We start from the raw sequence: 10,730 nt of genomic DNA on the forward strand, positions 1-10,730 counted from the left end.
CTGTCCGCTGAGCTGACACTTAGATGTTTTGGTGTGGTTCAGGTGAAACCTGTTCTTTTTGGGTCTGCTCATTATTTTCCATCATCTAGTTTCTCTTCAGTCAACATGCAGGCAGATAATAACCGTTCTTCAACAACCGCTTCAGTGAATCTCAGCACGTGATTGGTGAATCAGCCTGAAAAATCTAGTATCTGTCTGTTGTAGGAGAGTCCTTGAAAGCACCACAAGATAAAAGCGCCCTTTTCTGATTGACTGATGAGTGTTTTTGTATTTTATTCTGGAAAACATGACAAACAAGCCAACACACAACCGAACCAGATCCAACATGGTTCCACAGTTTTTGTTCCACTTGATTGTATTTGTGTGTTCAAACGTTTGAATGAATGATCTGCAGATCATCCAGAGGTCAGAGGAGTCTTCCTATCAGATCTCTGATTAGATAATTAGATAAATTACAGTGAACATGTTTGCTGTCTGTGTTTAACCAATCATCTTGTCTGCTCTTCTTCCCCTGCTGCTGATTCTCCTCTTCATCACAGCCGTCTTAAAGGTAAGAAACAAGCCGTTCGTTTCACATGTGACCGTGTTGATACCGCTGTAGATCAGAGAGGGACGGGTGCAGGCTTGTCTGGGCTGGAGATGGACAGTTCTGTTTAAAGACTAGCTGGACTTGGTCCATGAAAACTAAAATAATTAAGGTGTTGAAACTGGATACTGGAGGGGGCCATGAGATCAGGTCGTGATGGTCTGAAGCTCCGTTCAGACCGGATTACAGGGGGAGGAGGGGAATGAAGTCCTCACTGTGCTCCTCAGTCAGTTAATCCATCATCCAGGACAAAGACAAGAACCTTCTCAGGGGGGCGCCAGAGAGTTAAAGAGGAGGCAGAGATACTGCAGGAGGTGAATCAGAGTCAGCTGATCGTCTCCTCCTCAGTCAGCTGATCGTCTCCTGTCCAATCTGAAACAGTCTGGTTGAGGCTCGATCTGACTTCGTGTGTTAATGCTTCACTTTGCTAAACAGCTGTTGGTATCAAACCTTGTAGAACCAGCTGACGCAGAGTAAACCTAAAGCTCCCGGGGCCCCTGGGGGACTGAGGAGCAGGTAGCCCCCCACTGTTGCTTTATCAGTCTTACAAAAGATGAGAGACAGAGAGAGTGTGTGATGTCCTGCAGCACTCAGACAGCGAGGGGGTGTTACCGGGGGACAGACGCCCTCTGCAGGCCGTCAGCAGCAGCAGCACGCTGGCCTCCAGCCTGGCCGAGTCCGGGGCTGACCCGGCCACCGAGGAGGACGAGGACGAGGAGGAGCTCGGCAGCAGGAAGGGCTCGCCGGAGCGACTGATCTGCAGCGAGGAAGAGGAGGAAGAGGCGGGGCAGAGGGCTGCAGAGGACGGCGAGCCGGAGGTTCTGCCTGAGGACAACCAGGTAGACGACTTCGCCAGCTCCGTGCTAGCTGCCATCTCCTGCTGGCACTACAGGGTCGTGGTGACGGTGAGGCTTTCTGCCGCAGCTGCTCTTCATCTTCATGTTTCCTCCAACATGGCCGCCACCTGCCCCCTGCCCATCCTCCTCCACCTCCGTAACATGCCACGGTCACGGATAACAGCGCTCTCCGCTCAGCGATCGCTTCCTGCCGTCTGCTGCTCTGGAGCTCTCAGTTCTCTGCTGCATGAGCTTCATGTGTGGAACTAACAGCGGCCGAGCTGCATGTTCAGGCTCGGCGGGCTGAGCGACAGCAGGGTGGCGGACTCTTCGGACATGTAGAGTCCAAACCCAGCGCGAGAATTCATCAGTAAAACTGGGAGTTCAGTTCAGCATTTTCATAAATCCTCTCGTCGTAAACTGAGGACGAGACAGTTTGTTAAAATGCTCAGCTGTTCTTCAGTGTCGCTTCATTCTTTTTACCTCATTTCATGTTTGTTTTGCTTTCATGGAGCTTCGGCGGACACCTGACCTGCACCAAAAAGAACTCTTCAGGTCTTCGGGCTTTGTGGAAGCAGACGTTTGCTGCTGCCTCTTGGTGTTTGGTTGCTGTTATTTGCATGAGACTCATTCATCACTTTGTTTGGTGTGACACTGATTTTTTTTTAATTTGCAAAGCTGCTGCGGTGGATTCATCACTGAACTCATATTATTTTGTTCATTCTGACATAAAGGGTCAATTCACGTCTCTCATCTAACCAATAAATACGTTTATTTCCTGAGATGTTTGTCGCTGAGGTTTCTGGTCCCTCCACTTTGCAGTTGGTGTGATTGGAATTAATTTGTGAAGCTCAAATTACCCAAAAATTATATTATTATAAATTCTCCACAGTGTTTTGGAGGAGAGCAGGATTTTTTTGTCGTTCGGGTGAAATGACCCTTTAAAGATGAGCGGACGTGTTTTTATTTTAAACACAGCAGAGATGAACTCTAATCCAGTCATGGTTTGTAATCTGATATTTAAACTCCAAACACACGTTTGCTCTGCAGGGACTGAATGTGCCTTTTTATTTGAGGGTGTGTTTAATGTGTTTGTTCTTCCTGAAGGAGGCAGAGGAGGGCGCCGTCTCTTCTAACGGCTGTAACAAAGAAGATGGACGACTTCCTGAAGAAGACCAGCCAGGTGAAGCTGAGCAGGTAAATACCAGCAACTTGGTCCGACTGTCTCTTCTGGTTTTCTCCCTCGAAGCAGGTTTTATCTTTCTGTCTCATGTTTTATTTCAGTTTTTGAAGAGTTTAGCTTCGTTCAAGCTGATAGATATTTTTGTCCTGCTTTGGATTTTTGTCTTTTCTAGGCCTCCACAGATGAGTCGCCACAGGAAAAGTCTGCACCGACAGAAAACCCTGAACCAGAACCCTTCTCTGATCCAGAAAGTTTGCCCGCTACGCCTCCCAGGGTCTCAGTGTCCCCTCAAAGTTCAGAAGAACTGAAACCTGAAAGAGATCCAGAGCACATAGAGAAACCATCCTCTGCCACGCCTGATTCAGATTCAAAAGCCTTGAGTAGCGGGGAATCCTCCGAGGACGAGGAGGTACCGGAGAAAGAGGGTGAAGCCATGAGCATCCTGCCTTCCTCTGTCCTGGACAAAGCCAGCGCCATCGCTCAGCACTTCACCAACAGCATCAAACGAGGCAGCCTGGTCCAGGATGACGCCTGCTCCCTCAGCTGTGCTTCACCACGTCTACCGAGCAGGACCGGCAGCAGTCTGAGCCTCAGCGCCGAACCCACTGACCGACCTTTGCGACTCAACAGTGTCTGTTCGGATCCTGCAGAGACCTTCAACGTAACGGATTTAACCCTGCTCTCTCCTCGGGACGACAGCCTGTTTGATGCTGACAGAGGCATTCGGCGGAGGCGGGACTCCACCCTGTCCAAGCAGGACCAGTTACTCATCTGCAAAATCAGGAGTTACTATGAGAACGCAGAGAATCAGGATGCCTCCTTCAGCCTCCAGCGCAGAGAGAGCCTGACATACATCCCGACTGGACTGGTCAGGAGCTCTGTCAGCCGGTTAAACAGCATCCCAAAGGATGAAACCATCCAACCAAATCCCTCCACTGTGACCACGTCTTCTAGTCTTGACCCCTTTTCAGCGGAGTTAAACTCAGCTTTAAACAGAAACACAGATCCAGAAGATTCAGGAGAATGCCATGGGTCCATATCTCAAAGTGTGCAGGACAATCCATACGAGGATGAAGAGTTCAGACCTTCATCTGAAATGATCAAGATCTGGCAGACAATGGAGCGAGAGATCACCAGATCCCAGAGCGAAGACAAAGGGCGCGAACGATATCGAGAAGCTCCAAGAAACCCCAAAGCTACCAGCGTCGGCATTCCCGTCACGACGAAGACCTCAAACAAAAGCTGCGACCGAGAGAGCGGAGCATCTGACCTCAGCACCATCACGGAGGAATCCACGAGTCCTTCGCCCCTCAAACACAAAGCTTCTGGAGTCAATCAGACAGGAAGTCTGAAGGAATCGCCGAAGGTGTTCGGGGAAGAGGCGGTCGTCCGTAGGGCTCCAGCTCCTCGAGTCGCTCAGCTGAAGGCCGAGGCAGAGGGGCAGAGGCCGAGAGAGGATTCAAACCAGCTGGATGACGTAGACACGACGAAGAGCAAAGTCCTCCATCTTGCTCGTCAGTACAGCCAGCGAATCAAAACAACCAAGCCGGTGGTCCGACAGCGGAGTCAGGGTGTTCTGATTGGCAAGAAGAGCCTGCCCTGTGTGCTGGAGGAGAAGGAGAGTGCAGGTACTGTGACGGACTACCTTCAGATTTTATTAATTCATGGCTCCTCTGAAAAAACGCAGAACTGTTTTATGTTTATGTTTTTTTTTTGCAGGTAAACCCAACCTGACTCTACCGCTGGTTTCTAATAACCAGGCAACCTCTTTACCACTGAGCCCCGTAGACCAGATCCGATCTCCAACCTCGGGCCTCACATGCAGCTCGGTGAACAGCTCGAGGGTGGTCTTCCCGGGTCGGGCTCGCTCCCGCAGCCCCCTCAGCCCCCCTCAGTCCTCTTCCATCGAGAGCTTTAACTGGCCCGACGTCCGAGAACTCCGCTCCAAATACTCTGACCACGGTCAGAAGAGCCCAGCAAGTCGGAGTTGCTCTGTTCCGGGGCAGATGTTCGATGGGGGTCTGAGGAGGCATTCCAGCTGCTCCTCCAGCTTCTTCCTCCCAGATGGAGCTTCCGGGGAGGTTCCTTCGTACAAACCTCATGGTACCTGGGATGCCAGCCGAGAGGAGCGCAGAAAGCGGCTTCACAGAGCCAACTCTCTGGACCCTCGGCTGAGCGAAGCACAAATGAGTGAGCTGCACAGACTCCAGGACCAGGTCGCTAATGGCAACCACAACGGTTACTATGTCGCAGCTGAGGCGCTGCTACCGAACAACCCCAAACACCAGATCATCGTCATGGAGAAGGTTCTAGAGCCGGAGTCGGAGCCTGCTAAAGAAGAAGATGAAGAAGGGGAAGACAACTATGTTCAGATCCGGTCACCGACCAGCAGGGAGAAGATCTCTATCATGGCCGTCATTGACCGCTGCCGGGTCTATCAGGAGTCTGACGAATACAAACAGAGGGAGGAGGCGAAAGCCAAAACTGAGCTGGCGAGGCCTCAAGAGCTCGACACCACGGCGGCGTCCTCGACCGATCGGGACGAGGAGTCCAAGAAATCGAGTCCAAACTCTGGACAGAAGACAGCCGCCGGTCAGCAGAGCATTGTGAGAAATCTGAGAGAAAAGTTCCAGAGCCTGAGCTGAATAACCAACACTGTAAAACCCGGTTGTTGAACCAGTCGTGTGAGTTAAAACGTGTTTTAACTCTGAGCAGCGAGCAGATCAGCCTGTCAGAGTTTTCCCAACAAAACAAATTCTACAGCCAGAAAGGATAAACTCTGCTCTATTTCCTGCCATTATTTAAGAATTATTTGTAATTATTCTAAAAGTTAATTTGATTTGGCAGCTTGTCATTTTGAGTTCACGCCAGAAAATGTGTAAATGTGGAGATCATGAAACAATAAAGATGATAAAGACGTTCTCAAGATCCAAAAACACCATCATGAGATTACAAGATCTTCCCCCGGTCTCCTTTCTGGCATTTTGTAGATAAATATCTAAATATATGTAAATATCTTTATACATTAAGGACAAATTATTATCAGTCAGATTATTTGTTGAAGCTCCTTTTTGTACAGGATGTTCTTTGTGTTCTGGGAGTTTCTCCTCGTCAGTCGTTCTCAGTGTCTCAAACAGACACGAAGAAATCTGTCTTCTTATCGTCGTCTTCTCATGATACAACAGAAACTTTAACGCTCCATCATTTAGACTGAGCCTCGTCTGTGTGGGTTCCTGCTATAAAACACTAACCACTACATTTTACCTCTCACTACTCGACATTGCAGCTCGTTATTTTTAAATCAAGGGAACAGTTCAACACCTCGATGAACTCACTAATTCTCCAGAGTCACGTGTTTCAAGTGCATCAGTTCATGTCTGTGGATCCAGTAGAGAGACAGATCTACTCCAACCTTCTCCACAGTTTGACTTCAGAATCATAATGACCCAGATTACAAAAGAGTTGGGACACCTTGTAAAATAAATAAACCAGAATGTGATAATGTGTGATCTTTTTTTGACATAAACTGACCTGGAAACAGCACAAAGTCAATATATTTACTGTCTGAGCTCATCAGCTTCAGTGATTTCTGTAAATATCTGCTGATTCTGGATCTGATGCAGCAACACGTTTCAAACACGTTGAGACAGGAGCAGCTAAAGACTGGGAAAGATGTGGAACGCTCCAAAAACACCTGTTTGGATCATTCCACAGGTAAACAGGCTGATTGGTAACAGGTGATAGTATCATGATTGAAAGGCTCAGTGGTTCACAGCGAGGATGGAGCGAGGGTCAACACTTTGTCAACACGTGATTGGATAAAGAGATTAATACCTGGACTCGGGAACACTTCAGGAAATAAAGACAGTTTGTTTGGAAATTATTCTGGTTTTTTAGGGTTTACTGGGTCCCAGCTATTTTGGAATTGGGGTTGTAAAAAATCTTGATGCCACATTAACATTCTGATCAACATATCATCATCATCATCATCATCATCAACATGGTGCCTGCCGTTATTTCAGCAGTCTGTCAGCAGGTTTCTTTCCAGGTGAACGTCTTCCACTGGGACACCTGCAGTGTGATGTTCTGTGAGCTCGTGTCAGCTTCTTTTAACCACTGAAACGAGACGAAGCTCTGCTGTATCAATTCCTTTTCACTCTTTGGTGACATTTTTCTGAATGAAACATCACATCACTCAGTGATTGGTCACCTGTATGAAGGTGAGAAAGTAGGCGGGGTTTGAACTTTTCAGGTGAACAACTGTTTAAACTTCTCGTCATAAGATAAGATTGTTGTACCAAAGGAAATTTGTCAGCACCGACTGTTGAAAGAAAGAAAATAACAGCAACATACAGCCCATACACAAACTGCCCGACACACCTGGATTCATCAAAGCAGAGTTTTTAATGTGTGCAGAAGAGTCGAGCAGCCTCATCGGCATGGGATCATAAAATGTACCTGAAGCAGCGGTGCAGAGCTTCTCATGTGGAGCTTTAGTGGAGTCTCCACCTGAGGATTATTCAGCAGTGCCGGGGCATCGATTGTGCCAATGATCAAATCTCATGAACAGATGAATTCATCAGGGTGAAACAAGTGCTGAGCAACATTTTTCACATGCCTAAAGTCAAATGTTGTCAGATAAATACATGGAGGACCAGATCTGCTTTAAAGGAAAGAAATAAATGAAAAGAAGTCATGAAATTAACCTTTTTAATGTAAAGATAGTAAATAAAAAAGCTGTGGATTTACCCTCCTATTCATTTCTCCAGTGGTAAAAATGATTTCCTTTGTGATGGTGTCTGTTTTGTTAACTTTCCTTTGATATGCAAATTAAACTGACCTAAATGATTTCACCCTCAGTCTACATGTTATGATTTACTTACTTTTCTCATATTTTTTGTGCCTTTCTGTTTTTTAATTTATCAGATTTATTTGAACATTATTTTGACAAAGCTCATTTATTTATTTCCGGATTTGGTCCTCCAGTCTCACCTGGAATATGAGATTTTTCTGGTACAAATTAGTGAGTGGCTTCATTGTACCTGCGCAGTGGCATGCTGCCAGAATCAGGACTTGAACCTGTGACTCCCCTTTAACCACTGGTCCACCCTGCACATCGTGTTCCTCAGTCGACCACTGTTAACAGACGGGCTCGTTCCTGTTCTGTACCTCCTATTTATTAGACCTGATGTAAAGAGAGACAAATATACCGACTGTCCTCCTACAGCTTTGGTTTTCTGTGTGTGTCCTGTTATAAATAAGTTTCTATGAGCTCAGGAGACGTCTGTTCTGTTCCTCATTAAAACCAAACGCACAGGATCAGCAGAACGTGTGTGTCATTATTACGTATGTGCAGCGTGTTTGCATACAGACGTCCTCATACACACTGCAAACACACACTGTCCTCATACACACTGCAAACACACACTGTCCTCATACACACTGCAAACACACACTGTCCTCATACACACTGCAAACACACACTGTCCTCATACACACTGTCCTCATACACACTGCAAACACACACTGTCCTCATACACACATTCTTCATGAACACTGTCCTCATAAACATGTTGTCATGTGTTGTGGAAAAGTTTCCCGGTCTGCCTACAGAGAGCCAAACAAACCACTCTGGAAAGTAAGTAACGTGCATGAAGTGTTTAATCTGTATAGAGAGGAGACACAGCCACAGAACCACACGGTTCAGAGTTGTGCTCCCTGATCAGATGTTTTCACCCCATTCTTATAGTCTGACATGCCTTTGGTCTCAGCAGAACTGGTTTAACAGATGGCAACAGGAGAACAGTCGTCTGCAATAAAACTGGATGATATCCTGTTCTCAGGACTTTACAGTTAGGTGTGATAACATCAGGTCATTTACTTTGGCAGCCTGGGAGTTAATTGCAGTAGGTTACAACAGCTGATCCACCAGGACATCCTCGAGTCAATACAACAGTAAAACAGCTCAGACTACAGATCAACTATATAAACTAGGAAACAAATAGAAAAGTATAGAAACATGTAAAAATTCCATCACACATGATTAACATTGTCTTACACTCAGTGTGTGATGCCGTCATCATCTGTCCGGGACCAGCTGACAGAAGAATGAAGAATCATCATGAAGACTGAAAGAATGATGTGTTCGTTCCAGCAGACTATTAATAAATCCTACATTTTGTTGGAAAATGAAAGGCACTGAGGCTAAAAGTGTTTCACCAGACCTGTCACGGCTCGGAGGGCAGAGGCTCAGGCGCAGAAGAAGAACTCAGTACACAAAGAAGTTTATACAAGAATTTATTTACAGCACGTGAATACAAAAACCCCAGAGTGCTGAATACAAAAAACAGTGAAGTGAGACCAACCACCAAACTATTCCTAGCAGAATAATTTCACAAATTCAATGACAAGCCCAGATGGTGATAATCCTGGACGGGAACATATAACTCAGGAGAACAAGACTAGCAAAGGAACATAAACTGCTAAACACAGGAACCCAACAAAGGAACTAGGGCCCACTATCAAATAACTGGGAACAACTAAGGCTACCAACAACTAACAGAACAGGACCAACGAGAGAGAGGGTTTACTGAAGGCGGCTGTGGGATGGGTTTGGACAGAGCAGCTGGAGGTGAGGCTGACGGCAGCGGGTAGGTGTATCAGAGGAAGAGGGTCGACTGGAGAACGGCTGGAGAGTTGGAGAAGCCGAGATGTCAGGAATCAGAGGAGCGTCAGGCAGAAGGCAGCGGCGGTGATCCAAAGGAGTGTAGTTTATGGTCCGGCGTCGAGCCACGGACTGAGGCCGGTATTTATGGCAGAGGGAGACCACGCCCCGCCACAGGTGAGTTGAGTTACTAATAGGCAGATTCACCGCACCTGTCTGAGCCTCACACACCAGCCTGCACACGCCCACCTGAGGAAGGAGTGAGAGAGGAAGAGGGAGAGATAGGAGGGAAAGGGGAGAGGGATTGCCACTAGGAGAGGGCAGAGGTGGAGGGCGTGATAAGACCTTTATGATCCAACTGATAATATTTTATATTTCTGTTAATGTTTGACTTCAGTTCATCCATGTTGTTCATTCCAAAGTTCCCGGAGCTTGGCTCAACACTCACTGTCACGCAGTCATGTGATTTCCAGGTTTGTCTTCAGTTCGATAAACAGAGGAAAAGAACTGGATCGGCCTCGCGGGTCCTTTCTGGAACATCAGTTCATTTCTGCAGGACGTGTGTGCAGTCCTTCTTGTCTGAGCTCCTTTGATACCACAGCCTTGAAGAAATCTCTCCATCAGCGAGGTGGAGACGACCCCCACCAAACAACTGAGAGGGTGAAAATTCATTTCTGTGTTGCTTCCTCTGCTTTTCTCTGCCGTCTCATCAGTCTTTGTGTCTAAGGTAAAGAATTGTCTTTACTTTCATTCTAACTCCACTTTATTTTATCTTCGTCAACTCTTGTATGAAATGTTTATTATTATGTTGTAATATATAACTGTATATATGTTATATATATGTTGTTGTGTAAAAGAGAAACACGTTATCAGACAGTCCTTCAATATGAAACACTGTGTTTCTCTCAGGTTAAAAACTTCTAACACACCACAAAGCGATCACAGCCTCTTCTGCTCTGCTTGTTTAGTTCGTTGGTTCTAAGTTTGGGTTTAGAGTTTGTGATTTTGGTTCAGGTTTAAGTTTAAGGTTTTTGTGAACATTTCTTCTTGCCCAATAAGTGAAATCAGATTTGACGGACAGCGAGTCTTGGACGGTCCCTGCTCTGTGACTGGACCTGGACTCTGGTTACACTGATTTAATGTCATTTTAATGTTTCCAGACTGTGACGTCGTTCTCAGACTGATGAATTCAAACTACTCGGAATTCACCTGGTGAGTATTTCTTTATTCTACCACATGAGACTAAAAGCTCCATGGCTCTCCATATGAGCTGTGTCAGAGGGAATATTATTGATGTACCCTTCTAACCCTTCAGAAACATTTGTCCACAGTGGACATCTTTGAAGTAGTTTCTTTCTTTGGTGCCATCTGCTGGTAGAAAGAAGAACAGCACCACGGTGCAGAGCAGTTCACCGCTCTGAGAGTGCAGCTCCTCAACAGGTTGTTGTGTTGGACGCTGCA

At 46.5% G+C, this 10,730-nt stretch overlaps 1 protein-coding gene across 3 annotated transcripts in view; it reads left to right on the plus strand.

The window, feature by feature from the left end:
• LOC121622331 (pleckstrin homology domain-containing family G member 3) overlaps nucleotides 1-6,226 on the plus strand; it is a 35,111-nt gene extending 28,885 nt beyond the window's left edge. The window contains exons 15-19 of one of the 3 annotated variants that reach the window (XM_041959281.1): nucleotides 540-550; nucleotides 1,174-1,491; nucleotides 2,530-2,619; nucleotides 2,778-4,233; nucleotides 4,325-6,226. In XM_041959281.1, the coding sequence (XP_041815215.1) occupies nucleotides 540-550; nucleotides 1,174-1,491; nucleotides 2,530-2,619; nucleotides 2,778-4,233; nucleotides 4,325-5,250 (2,801 nt within the window). In that variant the 3' untranslated portion in view covers nucleotides 5,251-6,226. The remainder of the gene's footprint in view (nucleotides 1-539; nucleotides 551-1,173; nucleotides 1,492-2,529; nucleotides 2,620-2,777; nucleotides 4,234-4,324) is intronic. The other 2 variants (XM_041959282.1, XM_041959283.1) reach the window with 2 other exon arrangements.
• The last annotated feature ends 4,504 nt before the right edge of the window (nucleotides 6,227-10,730 follow it).

Source organism: Chelmon rostratus, chromosome 18, assembly GCF_017976325.1.
Source record: "Chelmon rostratus isolate fCheRos1 chromosome 18, fCheRos1.pri, whole genome shotgun sequence".
In the NCBI taxonomy this organism is placed as follows: domain Eukaryota; kingdom Metazoa; phylum Chordata; class Actinopteri; order Chaetodontiformes; family Chaetodontidae; genus Chelmon; species Chelmon rostratus.